Source organism: Hippichthys cyanospilos, chromosome 7 (genome assembly GCF_059441005.1).
Source record: "Hippichthys cyanospilos isolate Australia breed blue-spotted pipefish chromosome 7, RoL_Hcya_1.0, whole genome shotgun sequence".
NCBI lineage: Eukaryota > Metazoa > Chordata > Actinopteri > Syngnathiformes > Syngnathidae > Hippichthys > Hippichthys cyanospilos.
Genome location: NC_142375.1, coordinates 4,289,775 through 4,310,876, shown reverse-complemented (window position 1 = coordinate 4,310,876; position 21,102 = coordinate 4,289,775). Strand labels below are relative to the sequence as shown.

At 38.3% G+C, this 21,102-nt stretch overlaps 1 protein-coding gene across 1 annotated transcript; it reads right to left on the bottom strand.

Annotated features, from left to right (window-relative positions):
* Window positions 1-3,311: 3,311 nt before the first annotated feature.
* hpgd (15-hydroxyprostaglandin dehydrogenase) lies at window positions 3,312-18,697 on the bottom strand. Its single transcript, XM_088420140.1, has 7 exons — window positions 18,459-18,697; window positions 14,822-14,945; window positions 10,843-10,949; window positions 9,023-9,119; window positions 7,784-7,860; window positions 7,535-7,698; window positions 3,312-5,496 (listed from the first exon to the last, which is right to left on the bottom strand). Exons 1-7 carry the CDS (start codon window positions 18,549-18,551, stop codon window positions 5,373-5,375), a joined length of 786 nt encoding a protein of 261 aa, XP_088276266.1. The 5' UTR covers window positions 18,552-18,697; the 3' UTR covers window positions 3,312-5,372.
* Between the last annotated feature and the right edge of the window lie 2,405 nt (window positions 18,698-21,102).

Sequence of the window (21,102 nt, the reverse complement as noted above, 5' to 3'; positions counted from 1 at the left end):
TGAGGTGATGCCAGGGGGGGCTCGGATGATCCCAGGAAAAAGGCTTTGTTTCTGTCGTGTGGAATATAATTGCAATAAAGGAAATTTTCATCATTTTCTTTTAGTTTCAGGCACTTTGGTGCACTTGCTTCTTTTTTTCCGTTTTAGACTAAGCTGTAACCCTTATAAACGCGATACAAATAATTAACAGTTGTTGAAATTTGATTTAGATTGCGTTTTTCTGTTGTTAATGTTAAAAAGGATACATGTATAGGTATACTTAAACAATTTTCATCAATAATAATCTTATTTATAGTCAGTGCATCGACTGGGGGGGGCAAAAAGTTTTCTCTTTTCTCGGGGGGGGCTGGCAAAATATAGTTGAAAAAAACTGCATTGTCAGATTTACTATATTTAAACTCACTTGAATTATGTGAATAATTAAAGAAAAAAAATCAAATTTTTTATTCATGTACTATATTAGCTCCAAGTTTACTGATGAACCTTGGCATCCAGTTAAATTAGATTTGCGTTTGCTAGACATACAGTATTAGCAAAATCTTAAAACTCATTTAAATACTATGTATGTACTATATAATGCTCTGATGAATTTAAGAAAAAAATCTCATCCTTTGTTTTACATATCAGTTAAGTTCACAGATGAACATTTGGCATCATCCAGTTCCATTAGATTTTTGTTGGAATACTTACCTCTTGGATGAGTGTGGCAACAGTTTATGACAGGTTGAACATGGACAATACGTCCACAAGATGGACACACACCCATTACTTTCAGTTGGTCAAAAATAAAGACAAGACAAATACTATAGTTAGGTGCACTTTGTGTGCGAAAGAGCTGTCCACTTAGCCAAATAGCACCAGTAATTTGACAAAACATGTAGAGCGATGCCATTGTAACGTGAAGTTAGGAAAAAGAAATCACACGGAGGATTTAGAGGGGAGATAAAACAAAGCAGGCAAAATGATCGTTCTCTCGCTCAGGGATGCCACTTCCACCTCAAGACTTTGCGAGACTTGTGGCGGAGTCTATCCTACAGTATGTAGAGGATACGCTGCCGCTTCCCACAGTGCGTTGGCAAGCATTTTGAAACCCTGTCAGCGAGATCCTTGTCGCAACGAGCAGTAATGACAAGGTAAGCTAACACTAATTTTCATAGTACAATTGCTATTATTATTAGTTACGAAATAGTTGTGGTCAATGTGTATCAAGATGAAGCATGCAAAAAGTCATGTTAAACAGTACCTTAAACACTATAATAATGCTGAAGGCTAGCTGCTAATGTTAGCCCCACGAAACTACAGTATTTTTGAAACGTCTCTCCCTGACCTAGTCAACTGGACTTGAATTTGAATACAGTATTAGCATTTAAATTGTAGAATGCACTAACAGTTTTTTCAAAAGCACAAATAATGTATACCTGTGCTGTGAAGTAATAAAATGATTAACACAGGTAAAAAAAGATTCTGTATCTAGTCATGTCCTTTAAAGTTTATAATACAATACAGATCAAATTATTTGGATTGTTTTCCGGCTCAAGCCAAACTTTCACTGGATGTGTAATGAGCGTAATGAGCCACATTTAGTATGGCAAATCCATATTTCCAGTTAAGGTGGTGAGAGTAACATAAAAGTAAAGCAAAAGTAGTGTAACATTTCAAATACAGTAATGCAGTAGTATTGTAACGTAACTAACTTTGAAATGACAGTAATAAGTAATAAATAATAATTTCCCTTTTGAAGTAACTTGCCCATCACTGCTGATCACACGGACTTATTGTACTATTCTAATGTTCACTGGTTAAGCTTAGGCAAGGTATGTTAACGTTTGCTGGAGCTCAAGCAGAAGGTTATGTCATTTTTGGAGCTACTTGAGAATAGTACTGATAATTGTCCTGAGCTGAATGACACAGATTGGCTTTGTGATTTAGCTTTTATTGTAGACATAATGACACAGATGAACGAGCTGAATGAAGAAGGGAAAATTCAGTTTGTGCAATGCAAGCAAACAAACAAGCTGGTTTTATTGTTTTAAGTGAGTCAGAAAAATGATTTTCTCATTTCCCCAGATTGGCTACGTTAAAAGAGGTCCCACAGCATGTGAAAAAAAAATATAGACAACCACTGGATGACCAGCATTAGGAATTCTGCCGTTGGTTTTGTGATTTTGGAAAAACTGAAAGAGCACTTCAATTGGAGTCATGCCCCTTCTCACAAAACCCGGAAACGGTGCCACAGGAGCTGCAGTTTGAACTCCGATGTGACATGGTCAAGTTCAACTCCCTGAAACTGGATTTATGCTTCATTAAGTGCAGCCAAATTTCCAAACATCCAGAGGATGGCACTGAGGATGTTGGTGTTGTTGGGCTCTACTTACTGTATGTATGTCAGCAGACTTTTAGTATGATGAACACCAACAAAGTAGCCACAGATCCCAGATGACGGCTAAAATGGGTGATTAACAATACTGTTCTCATGAAAAGGTATGTAAATACTTTAATGATGACAATAACTTTTGCTCTGTTCGTTTGACGTGCACTGTTAGCAAATAGGCTACCGTTTTTATTTTATTTTATTTTTTGGCCCGGTTGTCATTTTAAAAGACAAGGTGGCCCCCGAGCCAAAATCTTTTATGTGGGAAAAAATAAGTGCCATACTTGCCATATTTTACTGTTGCCTGGTGAATCAGGCGGTGGTTAACAACATTTCATTAATTTAATTTACGAGTAAGTAAATCTACATTGGTAGTAATAAATAAATATAAATAAATTCTGCCAGTTTGAAATGTCTGAATGCATTTGAATGCACCACAGATCTGTGCATTGGGAGATGTCAACACTCTCGTTAGCATCTAGTCGCGTCAAGGCCAAAGACTTGCGCCATATCCTACAATGATGGCATCATGAACTAGCTTTTTTGTTTTTTTTCAATATTTAACTATGTTCTTGGTTTATTTTTACTAGGGGTGGTCAAATTACTTAATTACATGGGGACTGTGTGCTGGTACGCTGGAGAATAAAATAGCAAAGTGGTGGTATAGCGTACCACAGCATATTGGCCGACTCAAAGCAGTGGTATTTAATATAATTATACATTAAGGGGTCATAATCTTTCGCTTATAGTTTATAGTTTACTCATCACAACATTAATGCAACAACTTTTGATTGTCTTTGCTCTTGCAAAATGATAAGATTAAACACACTAACAAAAGCCCCCCATATATATATATATATATATATATATATATATATATATATATATATATATATATATATATATATATATATATATATATATATATATTTTTTTTTTTTTTCATGTACATATATTTTTCTTTAAAAGAAAAACAACACTAGACAAACCCATTTATGGGTGTTCAGTAGCATGCTTAACGGCTGCATTATTCTAAATACTTGAAGTTCTTAGAAACAAAGCTCCTGAGATCAAAGCATGTAATGGAATATAAAACTACTGGTTAAAAAAAATAGCCCTTTGTGTAAGTCATTGTAAAGTACAAACAGTAAAAAAAAACAAAAAACAAAAATAACATCTCAAAATTAAAAGAGATAAATCCATATATGCTGTGTTTGATGGTATTTGATGGTCCCGTGGCCCTTGAGCATGTTAAGGCAACCCTGGATTTTTCAGTGCTTTAGTTAATACAAATGGGGTGAATATTCCACTTGCATTGCACGTTTAAGTCTGTTCCCCCAAAGATTGTACTTGCGCTGAAAATTTCAGGTTAGGGGGCACTATGCTCCTAGTTAACCTATTCAATGCCAGGGATGTATTTTCACATTTTTTTTAAAGAGTCTGGACATGCAATCCCAGATACAGTAAAACTCGACAACGAAACCTGCATGTGCAAAAAAAATTCCCCAGCGTGTAAAAAAAAAAAAAAATCTATGCATTGAAGCCTTTCCTTCTTTGTTACTTCCTCATACAATGAAAAAAAACCCTGTTGGATAAGACTATAAATATTTTTTGATTTTGCGGTTAGGCAACGGAGTGGGGCGCGGCGGACGTGGTGGAATCGCCGGGACATGACGCGCTGACTTGATACTCTGAGCAGCCCCCACCCCCGCAGTCAGAAGATATTCTCCCATACTCTAGGTGGCGGTAAATGGACTCTTCAGCATTCAAACAACACTACTGTATAACAGAGGAAGAATAGAATCCTAAACAATTCAAAGGGTCTACACTCCTCGTCTCTCCTCACCGTGGTGCTCGCCAGGAGCTGCTGACGGTATTTAGATCACGGTCTTTTTTAAGATGAATCATAAAGTTTTTTTTTTTTCTAAACCGCGAATAAGCAGTAGTTTGTCCACCATGTTGCCCATCGTAAATAAATTCCAAAAGACACGCGTTTCTGAAAATCTGTTCCGTGCGGACGAAGGGTAGTGGTTGCCAAAATAACGCAATTTGAGGTGCGGATCACTTGATTCGTTCACTATTTTTTGTATGCAATATCAACAGCAACCAGAAGCGGCGCCAAAAAACAAAGATCAAACACAAACGTATGAACTGTTAAAGTAAATAATTTCCAAAACATTATTTCGGATGCAGCCCACACGACCTGGTAGCAGTTGATCCGGACCGGTGGTTGGGGACCACTGTTCTAAGGTATCAATTCATTACTTAAGTATGTAGAACTGAATGCCCAGACTCTTAAAAAATACGTCCCTGGCATTGAATGAGTTGAAAAAGTTAGACTGGATCCCTAGTTACCAGATTTTCAAAAACTAGATTTGTACCATCATTTTGGTTTATGTCTGTTTCAGGAGTTAGGTATTTATTTTTTAACTATTCAGTCAAACCCCACCAAAAGCAGTTTTTTTGCTTTGCGTAGTTGATATCAATTCCAGATTTTTTCTATTTTCTGGCTTTCTCTGTCCCTATCCTCTGCGAATAACAACGGTCAACTGTATTGCAGTTTTGGTTTGCTGAAGGTTGCATGTAGCAAAGGAAATGTTGCATTCATTTGATCATTTCATCGAACGATTCCTTATGTTTTTTTTCTGTTTAATCAATCTAAATGTTAAATGTTTGGTATGTTCCAGTTGTTTACATTCTTGTACTGTATGTATGTTGTGCTATAAGATGGCGGCGCGCACGGGTCAGGTACAGCAGCACTTAGATCTTCAAATCCCCAATTTAGTTGTTGACCTGTACAATGACAATAAAATAAATAAAGGTAGCGGATGAGCCTTAGAATAGAATGTAAACATTTGTGGATTCTATTCTGACACGACTCCCACACAACCACTGCGTGTTGTCCTGACATGTCAGACTTGTCATGACATGTTTTAGTCGTTCAGGTCACAGCTGTGCACCGCTACCCTCTTACAGCAAGGGACATTTCAGTAGGCGGGGGTCAAGCGGACATGGGTTCATAAGTGTGGAAGTGGATTCCTTTGGAGCATGTAATCTTCATCACTGCACCGTTGAGGCTGGTGTCAGTGATCAATTTCATCATGCCTTCTGCAATCATTGATGGCCTAGAGAAAGATCCAAGGGAGAAAGTAGGTGTTATAGACGGCTTTTCAAAAATAAGCACTTTTATTTATTCACACATTTTAAGAGCTCTATGAGCATTTTGCACTGAACCATACATCACCTTTTTTCAAAAGAGCAACTGTTATATTGGCCTCATTTAAACTTGTCGGTCGGTCTTTGCCATGCGTTTGACTTTCTGACTTCAACAATATTCACATTCAACTCGTATGTTTCCTCCTGTAGGCGTCATAAACAGGAATGTGCTGTACACAATATGGGGTCCCAAAACGCCGTGCTTGTTCCCTGCTTTCTTCTGTACATTTTTGGCAAATGTTTCTACCTGATTTTGAAGAATTAGATCTGGTTTACTGTATTTCTCCGCGTACAAGTCGACCTCGTGCATAAGTAGGCATGGGCCGCCATTTTGAAGTCACGGTTATTTAAAACTGTCCAAATCTGACAAAACCGGTAAGTTTTCGTTTTTTCCCTCCTGCGTCATCTGCCTTAACGGGCAATTTGCAGCCTGTAGCGAGATCCTCCTCTCGATGTGTCTCATACTCTTTGGCTGCTGCAGCCAATCATGTCCACTTCCTGGTTTGTCATCTTCAGTACCACTGTAACTTAGCTACTGCGGCTAACTTCCTAGGCTAACATGCTTATGCTACTTTTACGGATATCGCTCGAGGTAGGACGCGAGCAGTCTATCGAGCTAAAGTGTGGATCAAAAAAGCCAACCCTCAACATGAAATGACAGAATCCATATTGTACTATTAATTAATACATATAGTAGTTGAATGATTGATTTGAATTAAACTACTATCACAAGATGGTAGTTAACTTCAAATTCAAATAGTTTTCAAAATATTGTGCATTTATATTTTCAATATTATCGTGTATGGTAAATGATTGTTGTTGTTACAAATGGCATATTATATATTTTGTTTAAAAATAAATCTATTTATATAAAATGTGAAAATGATGGAAAAAAACTCGAATTGTACTTGGAGAAAGATGGTACACCAAATTTTATGTGGACCTTTTTGTCAGAGTACATCTTGTACATCTTGTACAACATGTCCCTTGCACGAGCCTCTCTCCCCACCTGCTACAAGGCCACCACCATAGTCCCTGTCCCCAAGCAACGGACTGTGACCTCCCTGAATGATTACCGTCCCATAGCGCTCACCCCAATCACAATGAAGTGCTGTGAGAGGATTGTCATGACGCACCTCAAAAAGACCATTCCAGACACTGTGGACCCTCCCATTTGCGTATCGACAGAAACAGTCCACGGACGATACACCGCCATTCACACAGAGCTCACGCACTTGGAATGCAAGGACACATATGTAAGAATGCTCTTCGTTGATTACAGCTCAGCGTTTAACACATTCATCCCTGACAAACTGACGGACAAGCTCCTTGCACTTGGTCTGGCACCCCGCCTCTGCAACCAGGTGCTCAACTTCCTCACCGGCAGACCCCAATCAGTCAGAGTCCACAAACGCACATCCAGCACCAGGACTTTAAGCACAGGGGCACCCCAGGGCTGTGTGCTGAGACCCCTGCTTTACACACTCTTCACCTATGACTGACGCAACATCATCAAGGACAAGACACACCCACAAAACGATCTGTTTGAAATGCTGCCATCAGACAGACGCTACAAGAGTCTGAGGGCTAGGACTGCCAGACTGGCTAACAGCTTCGACCCACAAGCCCTCCGGATTCTCAACAAATCCCTCACAAACGAAATCTGCCTCCTACTGCACGCGTAAACATTTCTTGCACTAAAACATTTTTTTTTAAATTTTGCACTACATGATATTCTGCACTACATTATTAGCACCATTGTCTCTGTTTGTTGTTTATTGCTATTTATTGCTCAATTATGGAATACAGTCTGCTGCTCGGGGAAGTGAAACAATAAGAATTTCATTGTGTGGTACAACTATACATATGACAACAAATCTCTTGAATGTCTTGTCTCTGGCAATTGTTTATGTTTATTTTTGCATGTGTCACAGAGGGCAGACTCACTGTAAAACTCCAAACTTGTTCATGCTGCGCTTGAAATCATCCTTGAATCGAAAGTATTTCCCCATGTTTTCCTCCTTTTCTACCGAGTGTAGCAGAGGAGTGTCGACAAAGGCAGGACACAGCACATTGATACGCACGCCGTAATCACTTTGAGAAGACGCATCCTGTAAAAAAAATGACATTGACGTCCCACTCGGCCAGTGGCTACTAAATGTTTGCGTTTGTCATGGGTGCACGTGTGCTTCTTACGGCCATTGCTCTGGTGAAACCAATGACTCCATGTTTTGTGGCTGTGTAGACAGGCTGATGAGGAGAGTGCAGAAAGGCTGCAGTTGAAAGAACGATGAAAGAAAATATCAGAGTTAATGTTAATCACGGTAATCGTATAGCTATAACCTCCTAAGAAATATTCAGTTGTCAACATATCATGGTGGAGCGGTCTGTGTGTCCCTAAGTCACACTGAGGCCTGTACCTAAGCGGTGGATTAGACAAAGCACAACTCAGAACCCCCACCGGTGAAGAAAACTATCGAGCCATGTTTTCTTTCACCTGATAGCAGGTCCACCTCAGGAGCTATGCTATGTCCAGATTTTACCCACTGCGAGCCTGCCTGGTGGACACTGCTTGGGTCTGTTGTGATAATGAAGGAACATAGCCGAAAGTTCAAGTTCTCAATTTACGAATCTGTCTACATTCACATACTCACCTACCGTACCTTGAATAGCTACAGAAAGATACATTTATTGTCATCGTTCAAGGAACTGTCCAACAAAATTAAAAGTTCCCCACATTCAGTGCCATTTAAGAAATAAAACAAGTAAAACATTAAATTACTAAAATAAAACAATAGGGGATAAGTATTAAACGAAAAACGGCAATCGTAGTCTGATGAATTCAAAATAGTTTGACACAGGAGAAAAATATTATTATTATTATCCAGTGTCCCCTTGTTTTTCAAGTTTAATGGGTACCAACACCCCCCGTGAAAAGTGAAATCAGCGAAGTAGGATCTACTCCTGCCCATGATTTGTAATCAACCCCTGCTGTTATTGGTCGATGGTTTAGCTGGGAGCCAATCACGTGTCTTGTCGGAATGCATGTGAGCTGATTGACAGATGGGTTGCCTTCCTGGTGAAACTCACACACTGTGAGTGAGATGCGGAAGGAGCAGCAGGAGAGGAGTGACCACGAAAGAGAGTGTCGTAAATCTGTTTTTCACTTATCGCGAGGGTGTTCCGGTCTCTATTAACCTTGAAAAACGAGGGATCACTGTAATATGAACATAATACTTTTATTCAGTCACTTTTGTTTTGTTTTTTTGATAGTTAAATCGTTTTTTTTTCTTTCGTCACACAATACAGCTGACAATACGATGTCGGATTAAAGCGATGGAGCAAATCTAGGGGTTTAGTCGATTGTTTCAAAAAGGTTTGTCTTCATTTGGTCCGTCAGCAAAAGTCCGACAGTGACCACTGTATGTAACTTACCTGCCATAGAGGATACGTTGATTATTGTGCCTCCTTCCTTGCCATGCTCCTTACTCATATGTTCCAGAGCCAGGTAGGTCCCATTTATGACAGAAGTCTATAAAGGCACACGCTCATTATGGTAACATTCCTAAAGACAGGAAAACACTATATATATATATATATATATATATATATATATATATATATATATATATATATATATATATATGACCAATGAGGTTCATTTCTTTCAATTGTTTTACAAAGAAGCTTTACTTGCTTCTCAGCACGTCAAGACAACCAGATAAAACATCAGATAGTGTAGATCCCCTGGAAAACAAGTGCTGGTTTGTTTGCTGATGAGGAATTTCCTCTTCTTAATTAGCCCAACATGCAAAGATGGTCAAGATAAATGTTGCTCTCTGTGCGCAGCCAACTTGAGAAAAAACATTAACTGTACAGTCCTCTATTGTGTGCATTTCTGTGTACACCATCTCAAGCTTTAAAAACTCAAGTCAGTTGTTTGACCAGTGTGAAATATTTTGTGCTGTTCCTCTCCCCGTCATGTTCTCCGTTTCTCGCTTGTCATTTTTGTCGATGTGAGCTATCATTTGCCTAACTTCACTGACATTACTGAGGAATTCACATCTTTCTTTTGACGACTTCAACATAGTCTCACCTTGGTCCTTGACCAGAATATCACTACTGAATTTGTATTATGATGAACGGTCAGATTTGAAACAGAAACATTATAACAAAATGCTGGATCACAAATTGATTCATGTTTAAGGATGACAGGCCTAAAGCACACATGTAAGAAAAAAAGGTCAGTGCAAAACTGATCATGTTTTCTTTAGGTCACATTTCTCTTCCATGCAAAACTTTAGAAATCTCTCAGACAACTAACCCTCTTCTCTGCAGCACTGCTGAATAGACCTGTCCTAACCAGAGAGACTGAGGACTTTGATCCTTGTCAAAAGTTATGTCATAGATATACAGTCTATGAGTAGGAGCAAATAGGATGCAAGTAGAAGCACCCTTGTCTTGATGCAACCACCTGCCCCAGTTTCCTGTGAGACATACAGACTACAGTCCAATGATTGGTTGAAAGGGAATCAAAACAAATCACAAGAACACAAAAATACTTTCTAGTTGAGGATTCGATGGAGCAAATTGGAGATCGTAATATTACTAAGCAAGTATAACACCACACCTATGATCAGCACAAGACAGGAAGGCTCTCCAGCGTGTGATCAAGACCTCACAGCGCATCTGTGGAGCAGCCTTCCCCTCACTGCAGGACATTTACCTCACCAGAATTCTGTGGAGGACACACAACCTCATCAGGGACAACACTCACCCACACCACGACCTGTTTGAACTGCTGCCACCAGGCAGATGCTACAGGAGCCTGAGAGCCAGCACTGCCAGGCTGGCAAACAGCTTCTACCCACAGGCTATACGGAATCCCCCACGCACTAATCTGCCTCTTCACCAGTCACATGCACCTTACAACCCTGCACAGTGCAGGAAAGTTGCTAAATACATCATATTTTGCACTACATTATGTTTTGCACTCATGTCATCCTCATACGTTTACAGTTTTTCTTTTCTACTCCATCTACTCCATAATATGCTTAGCATGTAAGTCTATTCATTTATTAGTGGTTCATTATTACTGCTCTATTACAGTTTTTTTGTTTTTGTTTAATTGCCTTCTTTTTTATTTGCTTGATTATGGAATGTAGTCTACTCAGGGAAAGTGAACAGAATAAGAATTTCATTGTGTAGTATTACTATGCATATGCCGATAAAACTCTGGAATATTGAATCATCACCAGGTTCACTTTTATGGTCTTCTCCCAGTTCTTTTCATTGTTGATTCCAGCATTGTTGATGACAATGTCAAGATGACCAAACTGGTCCACTGTGCTCTGGAAGGCATCTAAATGACAGATATCAAAGAGCATTCATGAATGATTTCAGACATATCACAAGGCAGAATCAAAACTTGACACCCACTTTATGACCGCAATCTTTTAATGCATGTTTTCTAAAACTACCTCTGAAGCAAAATGAAAAAAGTGGTACCTCCATTATCCCAATTCAAGGAAAAAAAACAAATAAAAAAGGTAGATCATTTACGTATATAACCCTTTTCCACCTTTCAAAGTCCTCACAGCATAGTTGACTACTCATTCACCAACTGATAACGGAGCATCTGGAGGAACGGGGCATTTGGTATCTTACTCAAAAATACTGTGACATGGTTGCCTGGGTCATGAATTCAATCCACAACCTTCGAGTTGGAAGACAAGCAATCTACTGCTGAACTATGCCACTATAGTGGCAATTCCTGCTCTAAAGTGATGTCATACTGATGAACAAGCTTAGCCTTATGCAATTCAACTTACTGAAAAGCAACTGCTACAAGAATAATTCAAAATTCTTGAGCAGTGCCTTCTGCTGTGAAATTAATGTCATCTTGAGCTGTAATATATTTTTAACTGGCTACTATGAGTACAACAGGTGGAACACTCATGGTATGGGCGTTATCATCACCTTATTGTTGATTGAGAACAAATTTAGCCCATTTCGGGGTCATTTACTGCCATTTAAAATGGGAAATAATGTCAATTTTGGACGTATTGAAAACCCCATGTATTATCATGCATTTTCCCGATTTTTGCATTAATCCTTTCAATTTCAACTCACGAACAAGGCGCAATAGACATTTTTGTGTTGACACCCCAAAACAACCAGGTGGTGCTGGTGGTCAATTAATGACATTTGCAAAGCCTTTCAATGACTTCAGTGGTTGGCTTACTGCAGGCTGGAGTCCCAAAACGCAAAAGTCTTTAAAAGTCAGAATACTCTAATTATGACATAATAAATATTCCTATTTCAATTTCATAAATATATAAACATACAGCGTAGTTACTTACTATTGCATTTATCTATCTATCTATCTATCTATCTATCTATCTATCTATCTATCTATCTATCTATCTATCTATCTATCTATCTATCTATCTATCTATCTATCTATCTATCTATCTATCTATCTATCTATCTATCTGGGTAGAGTAGATGCCGCTGAAAAGTTCGAACGGTTAAAAGTAAATGTATATATTTATATTTGACAATATTATGAGCCTTTCAAAGTCAGCCCAAGTTGGGTGTTAATAAGGCCAGGCTAGTGAAAAATCTTCGGACACCCAGGGATTAAGGTCCCATATATCTTACCTACCGTTAGATTTAAATAAACTGATTGGATTAAGTGCTAAATGTTACACAACTTCAATGAGAACAATGTAAATGTTTTATTCGAAATCAAGACATTCGATGTTAAAGTTAACTTTCAGAAAAATTCTGAATTATGGACAGCTGCTGAGCAAGCTATTTAGCAGTCTCCAATATGGTGAAGGACCACAGAGCGTATACGTAAATCTCTCTCACAACGAGACCGCAGCTTGTTGTTTATCTCCACGTGATCAGACAGATCAGGTTTCATTAACAACTGACGAAACTCAAGGTGGTAAAACCGGCATGTGTAAATAGTGGCTGCATTCCACACTTGGTCACTACTCAATTAGAAACAAACACACCTGACTTCAGAAAACTTACCTCTGTAACACAGAGGTAAAACCACTGCTCCACAACAGTAACACTAGCGCATATTAAGAAGCAACACCAAACAGCATTCCATCCTTGTTAGCCTGCAGGCTTTTACAGTAAGCGTCCCATATCAAGATCTCTTTCCTTTCGCTCGTCGTCTCACTCACTCAGTTACATTTCCCCATTTACAGCGCACAACGTTCAACGTGCCGCACTGTCAAACCCGCAGCATAAATGCAGCGAAAGAATCAGTCAAGTGACTATGTACAAGACCAGACAAGCTTTCGAATGAACTCTGATTGGTGCTTGTCAGCAGTGTTGGGAGTAATGCATTACAAAAGTAATGTAATTAGTGTAATGCATTACTTTTCTGCTGTAGCGCAGTAGTGTAATGCATTACACACAAAAAATAGTAGTAGTTTACTTGGTACAAATGAGAATGTACAATGCATATTTAACCTGAAAGTATTGTTTTTTTTCCCCCAAAATTTGTGGTGGGTTTTTCCCAAAATATGTTAAAAACAACGTGAGATCCAAGGTGAAAAGTTCAGGGCAAAATGTTTACTTCCTATTATTAGGATCTACCACAGCAGAGATGAATGAGGCAGCAGCAGATGACAGGTTGAAAATGGACATACGTCCACACGATGGACATACATCCATTCCTTTCAGTTCGTCAGAAATAAAGACGAGAAGAATATAATAGTTAGGTGCACTTTGTGCACGATACCTAAAGAGCTGTCCACTTCGCCAAATACCACCAGTTATTTGACAATAATAATGTGAAGTTAGCAAAAAAGAAAAGAGTGGGGATAAAACATAGTAGGCAAAATGATCGTACTCTTGCTCAGTGATGCCTCTTCCACCTCAAGAGGTTAGGAGACTCGTGGAAGAGTATTTTGTAGGTAGAAGATATACTGCTTTTTTTCACAGTGGATTCACCAGCATTTGGAAACCTTGTCGGGACGATCGCAACAAGCAATAATGACAAGATAAGCTAACGCTAATTTTCACTGTACAATTGCTATTAATCCTTGTACACACACTTTGCAAACTACTGCATACACGTTGCATTTTTTTTTGCCTAATTTTGTAAATGCTTTTAAAGGCATAATAATTAAAGTTATTTATGATTTTTTTTTCCCTTCAACCACTCAAATTGTTCTTGTTGCATTGGTTCTAGCCTAACATATGTAGGTAAAATTTATTACCACCCACAAAAAAATTGAAAAATAGTTTAGTCTGTCTTTGTAGTCTGTGACGTGAAAATGACACTTTAAGACATAGCCATTAGCTGGTCTCTACCGCCACCTACTGTCTTGAGGTGAAACATAAGTCAACAAAGAATTTTATGTTGCTGACATATGACCGCCGCTCAATGGAATTTTGCAAAAATGGCAGGAAAAACAATGTAATAAATCCTATTAAAACACATCTCAAAAATTGTAATTACAATTGTTTTGTTTGGGCTGAAATTTGGACAATGAATTTTTGTGTACACAAAATCTCGCACGTCCAGCTGCAATCACATAGAAATGTCAGAATCATTGCATTTTTAAATTGTACATGATTTTAAAGATCTGCTGGAATTTTTTTTTTTTTTTTTTTTTTTGGCCATTGATTCTCTTATGATATCATAAAACTTTCAAAGGAATTTCCATAATTTGTAAGACGCTGCCACAAGTTCTGGTCAATGTGTATCAAGACAAAGCATACAAAAGATCATGTTAAACAGTACGTTAAACACATATAAACGTGTTGCAATAGTAGTGTAATGCCTCACATTGCAAATACAGTAATATTGTAATGTAACTAATTACTTTGAGTTGACAGTAATAAGTAACGAAAAATGCATTACAGGTTTGAAGTAACTTGGTAGAAGCCGTTCCCAAACGCAGCCTTTCAACAAACGGAAGCGCAGAAGCAAGTAATTGCCTCTGGAAAACAATTGCAAGGCCTGCTCCCCCTTAAAAAAAAAAACAAAAAAAACCCTGCAGTTTGTATGCTTTACCTTGAAGTCGTGCCTCCTCCAACTGATTTCCGTTGGCGTTGTTGTTATCAATGTGCTATTGTGTTAATGCTAAAGCCGTGAGAGCAAAGGCAAGAATTTCCTTTTAAGGAACACGTGAATTACAGCAATTGTCTTCATTACAGTCTGTCACTTCACGCGGGACACTTACATGACAGAGTGACAGTTACCTCTCAGCGAGTCTCCATTGGACACGTCACATTGAATAAAGATGTTGCTGTCATCTCCAAATTCCGCATCCAACTGTTTCTTGCAGTCTTCGCCTCGGGCCTTGTTCAGGTCAACCACAGCTACCTAAATGACATAAACGCTTTAAGCAAAACTTCAAAAGGGGTATAACAACATAGAAACACCGCAGTTCTTTCCTTAAGTGTCCCCACACCGAAAAAGGAAATTTGTCGACGTTCCTTCTGCGACAAAGCTCCATTTGACTGGAATAGTTGCATTATATCTTTACCGCAATTCCACTAATATAAGACGCACCTGTGTATAAGATGCACCCTTAATTTTGAGGTCAAACTCGTATTTTCTGTCTTACCATGTAACACTTTGGCAACAATGTGACAAAAAAACAAAACAAAACAAAACAAAACAAAACAAAACAAAACAAAGCAAATCTCTTCTTTATAAACTCTTCATATTTTCTTGTGTTCATATCAGTAAGTTATATACTGTAGTTGTTGCGTGTTAAGTTAACCGTCGTTCAGATTTCCCACATTGTGAGCGGTCAGTAAACGCCTTGCCAGTGCAACGTTGAATATGTTCAAAGCTGTTGTTTTTCCTTTTTCTCGAGTTCATTTTACCATAGATACCTGAAGTTGAGCAACATCTGTGTTTCACCAAGTTTATGATTGTGTGTATATGCCAAAAGACCACAATTTATGAATAGGTCAAATGGAATAACTTTCCATTTTCTCTAACCAATGCACTCTTAATTGAATCAACTGGAGACATCATCACTTTTTCTCTCAGTTTTAGTAATATTCCTGTGTGAACCCGGATGAACCGTTGGTTCAGTCTGCCTGCTTTTTTTTTTGTTTAATTGAAAAGAATTCTGCTCCTGTTAATTAAGCTCCTGTTAGCTGTAACAGGCACTTGATGCTAACAGCCTACTGACGTCCCCGCTCCTCTAGCTCGTCCCTTTACGCTAATTATTATAAGTAAGACATACTGTAAAAATACACGTGTGCGTCAAAAACCGTCCTATGTGGATGACAGATCAACCTTCCTCGAATGATGTTGAAAAAAAAAATCTAATTTTTAAGTTTATTTTGAAGTTATAGGATGCACCCATACTTTTTACCTTCATTTTTGGGAAAGAAGTGTGTCTTATATTTAGGGAATTATGGGAGCTTCTTTTATTCATGAAAATCATCTATTTTAACTTTTATTAACCCATTTTGCACCTGCTCCTGTTTCCCAAGAGACAATAGAATACTCCAACCTATGTATGACAGATTTGTCTACCCATCTTTATTTCGTTATTATTATATTTAGTTCAATTCCATAGCCACTTATCCTCGCACTGGTCGCTGGATTCGGGCAGTAAGCGGCGACCACCCTGAACTGTTTGCTGCCAAATGCAGGGCACACCGAGACAAACAACCGTTCACACTCACAAACATACCTAAAGGCAATTTGGAGTGTCCAAAACGGCTACTTCTGTTTTGGGAATGTGCGAGGAAGCCGAGAACGTGCAAACTCCACACAGGAAGGCCGGAGCGAACTATATATATATATATATATATATATATCACAATTTAACTCTCACATTAATTAAAGAGATGTACAGCAAACTCCAACCAAGCAACATAAACAGTGAGGTACAATTTTTTATTGATTAATATATGTTCTACACATCACAATATAATCCAGGTATTTACTGCACAGTAAAGTTTGCAGAGTAAGTTTTATGATACATTTTCTTCGAAATTTTACTCTGTTAAGACTGGTAACAGATACAGTTTAAATTTTTAGAGTAGAATGTATTCTACAAAATATGTTGCATACTTACTCATTAATTTCAGGCAACATACAGACAATTTTACAACTAAACGGTAGTATCAACTCGGCCTTCCCGGTAAGAGAGTGGGTAGAAGAAAACATATTTAATCCTACCTCTTCTTCCATATATTAAAAAAAAATGTTTTGCTACTTCATGACAAATAGTAGATTGTGTAATTACAATGAAACAATTAAGAATGATGTCATAGTGGCTTTACCAAAGGAATTTTGAACACATCGCAACAACAATTTCATCTCAGCAATGGTAAGGGTAACCGGTCCCAACAAGGTAACAAACAAACAAGCACAAATTGCATACATCAATCATAATAAGTCAATACAACCATACTGCAGTTGGAATGAGATAACACGTATGCTCGAGCGCCAGTAAAACAGAGTATCGATGTTTAAGACCTTCTCCAAGTACTGTGACGCGACTGTCTGTTGGTTTAGCTGTTTGAAGTGCATCTGTTTGTTCTATTTCAACTGTATCTGATTGTTCCACACACATACACACAAAATTAGTCCTGGGTATTGTGTCTTGAATTTTAGGTAATGTAACATTTTATGAGCGTTTTCTTTCATTTTTTTCATCGTTGAATGCTTTATACAAGAATATTAACATACTATATTTTACAAGCTCAACTAATTTGATCAGATTTGTATGTTCGAGAAAAACTCACCCTGTGAACACTTCACTACATGCTTCTGCATTACAATCTAGTGATTGGAATGCTGGTACATTTTTCCACACTAAAAAGGTAGAATTGATACATAATAGAAGCATGCTTTTTAATTCATTACTGATTTGGGAACCTTTTGTTTTTATTTGTCTGATGTGAGCTTTCTATGATAACATCAATTATCACACCAAAATAGTTTGCTTCATGCACAATTTCAGTTTGAACAACATTCATATGTATTTGCAATTTGGGGTTAGTTTTAAAATGACCAAACATCATATTGAAGAATAATGCATTTATGTCCAATCACCTTTTAAAAAATAATTTGAATTCCTTGTTAAATCACTACTATAGAATGTTCTGACAGTTTCTTCCACTCCATCTACTCCATAATATGCTCAGGATGATAGTCTATTCATTATAGTGATGATACTCTATTACTGTGTATTTTTTTGTTTTGTTTATATATATATATATATATATATATATATATATATATATATATATATATATATATATATATATATATATATATATATATCACAGGTGTCAAACTTAAGGCCAGGGCCACTCTATGCGGCCCACGAAATGCTGATTTGAAATTTCTGGCAAAAATACCACATTTGCAAGTTGTCTTCAATTTTTAACATTTTCGGGGGTAAAAAACACACTTTTTTTGTCCCTCATCTCTTTTTGCACAGATTTTACTGGCCTCTGAGTTCCAAAATAGATAAATGTGTGTCCAACACATTTTAAATTTATTTGACTTCACAGTCATACCAATCCTCAGAAACTATAACTACAGTGTGTTGACACCCCCTATATATATATATATATATATATATATATATATATATATATATATATATATATATATATATATATATATATATATATATATATATATATATATATATAAATTGTAAAGTCATATAAAGGTAGCACAGATAATCTGTGCTGCCAGGTGAAGCCAAAGCAGGTAGGTCAAAACAGGTTGTACAGAATAGATAAGAGCCAAGAGGTGTCTGTTAATGAAAACACAATGTTTAATGGCTACCTTGCAATGCAGCGAGTAAAAATCGGAGGTGAAAAGAAGCGAGTGCGACCGATCAGGACTGACCTTAGCTGAGTTCTGTAGGAGGGACTGGACCACGGCTCTCCCAATGCCTTGAGCTCCCCCGGTCACCAGAGCCACCCTTCCATTTAGAGACATGATACACTTTGGCTTCTCTGTCAGTATGTGGGGACTTTAAATTGTTTTTTTGCTGTCCACCTATCTGGGGACTCACACACCCTTCGCTCTCTTTGTACACACTCAGAGGCTTGCTAACTATTCTCTCCGGTTCTACTCTTTTGGTAGGTTGTGCTTTGCCTCCTTCTTTCCCTCCCCCCTTCTCTCCTTCTGCTTATCGGGCTGAACAAATGCTGTGTGTGTGCATGCGCATGCGAGAGAGCGAGAGAGAGAAAGAGGGAGAGAGAGAGGACGTCACATACTCTAAGTAAACTGTTGAGTAATAATTACAGATTTATGGAAGGTGTACCTGCCCTCTTACCTCCTTTTATTTCCTTGTACCCGGCCTTTTCCCAGCATTCTTTCATGCCTCTCACCTCAAGACACATTTTAAGTCCTAATCAATGATCGCTCCAGTTTTCACCTGAGCATGACAGTGGGGTGCCGAATTTAGCTGTTGTGTTGAATTACCTCAGGTAGCTGCAGCTATAGGGTACAAGTTTTCAACTCCAAGAAGGAAGAGAGCAGCCGCGCAAGCTTTCACTGATTGATAAAAGAAGAAAGTAACCTGTAAAAGTGATTCACTTTTAGTAATTGATCCTGTTTAAACCCTACCACATGATTGACAATACAGACCATAGTCAATTTTAGAGCAACAATATATTTGATCCTAACAGGTTCTTTGTCTTGGTGATTTTGCCTTTGCATCTAAGTAGCCAATGAAAAAGTAAAAATGCCCAAAATATGCCCATTGGCTGTTAGAACCTCTGTTAAAACCCACACTCCAGTTTTGGACTATACCAGTTGGCACGCCTGTCAAGTTTTGACCATGTCTTGGAGTGACTTTTTAAAGTCACGTTATATGCATGTTCAAGGCTGTGCAATCTTTGATGTTGCTATCTTATGTGCGGGGGACACCCACGTAAGATGGTGCCCTACACCCTGTGTGTGCTGTGCATAGAGAAAACAGCAGCCCTGGGCCCGGTGTGAAGTTCTTAAAGGGGCCCGAACATGAAAGCTAAGCATTCCTTACTTATTCTGTGCTCTTGCACTGACCCCATCCGTGCAGATGAAAACGGCTTGAAATGCGCTTTTGACAACAGGAGCAAGACAGGAGCATTTCGTACCTCCCCTACACCTCCCTGTACCGCTCGTGCAAGAGAATTTACAAGCCTATCTTGTCTTTTAGTTTCGTTTTGGTTTCGGAGCTTAGGAGGAGAGATTTTGCACCGAGTCGGCCAAGAAAACAGCAACATTTTATTTATTAGCTACAATTGTTAACTGTAGAAAATGCTGAAGTGGCGAAAATGTGTCTGTAGGAGCACACGGCCAATTTGCGTCAGCCGTAAATAATTCACCTGCGGAAGGAACTATTGTTATAACCTCTGTCAAACGGGAAAAATAACGTACGCGTAACATTTTCTACGACTATATTACATTGACGATCGATCCCTTGCAACGGAACGCCGGCACCCGGAACCCGAAAGCCATCCAAAAGCCCACAAACGCCGGAAGTTTCCGTTCGATACTATGGACTAACTGTGTTCGCTCCTCCCTCGTCAATCTTTTTTCCTCTGATCCAAAACGGTGACATGTAAGTGACTTCATTCTGATGAGCAGTGGTGCAGTGGAGGCTATACAGCCATATAAAGTGTATACCCACTTTATTTAGTAAGCATTGCCTATTCCCATTTCTAACCTCCCCTGATGCGCTCCTTTCAGTAATATCCAACTGCCGATAGCCTCTTTTCCATCAAGAATGGCTCGATGCCAGTCAAGGGAGATTAATTGGTCATCCATATAAGACAAGTTTTGAGGCACAGATGTGCATTTATAAATCGGATGTATTTTTTAGCGTAATGTGACGAGCGAAGGGAGAGGGACATCAGTTGGCTGTCTGCATCAAGGACCTGTTGCAGCGAACAACATGTGTTAGCTGAGGTCGCTCCAGCATTATTTCAATGAAAGAAGCAGGCAGACTTAACCAACGTCCAAGTCCATCCTTGTTCACATGCAGGAATATTACAAAAAAAGAGAGGAAAAATTATGTCTCCAGCTGATTCAATTAAGAGTGCTTCAGTTAGAGCTGTACATGGTTCTCATCCTTTTTTCAGTGATGTACTCAATGTGAAATGTTTTCAGCCAGTGCAAAACATTTTTGGGTTTAAAAAAAAAAAAAAATCGAGATTTATGAAACTTCATTTGTATTAGTCCACAAAAATAACTATCCTTAAGTGTCCTCTTTTTGGATCATAGAAGAAATCTTTATGATAAAAGGAATAACTTAATTATTAATACATATTTTTCCACACACAATTTAAAAAAAAAATCAATCTGATGCAACCACTCTTCAGACCTGTAGATGTCAGACATGTGTTCACAAAAATAAATCATTAATTTGACAGGTAACGAGAGGTGGCACGTGACAAGTTGGATCGAACCATTCTAGAATGGAGGAGAATCTAGCTTTTTACAATAATGGAATTGAATAACCTACTGCACTGAACATAAAGTCTGTTTTATGAACTTATAT

What these genes read in the sequence shown, in the direction of transcription:
- hpgd (XM_088420140.1), bottom strand. Translation starts at nt 18,551, where the DNA reads ATGTCTCTAAATGGAAGGGTGGCTCTGGTGACCGGGGGAGCTCAAGGC. An exon ending in CAATGGAGACTCGCTGAGAG is followed by an intron (nt 10,950 to 14,821) that starts GTAACTGTCACT and finishes TCTGTCATTTAG; the next exon opens with ATGCCTTCCAGAGCACAGTG. An exon ending in GTTTCACCAGAGCAATGGCC is followed by an intron (nt 7,699 to 7,783) that starts GTAAGAAGCACA and finishes TTTTTTTTACAG; the next exon opens with GATGCGTCTTCTCAAAGTGA.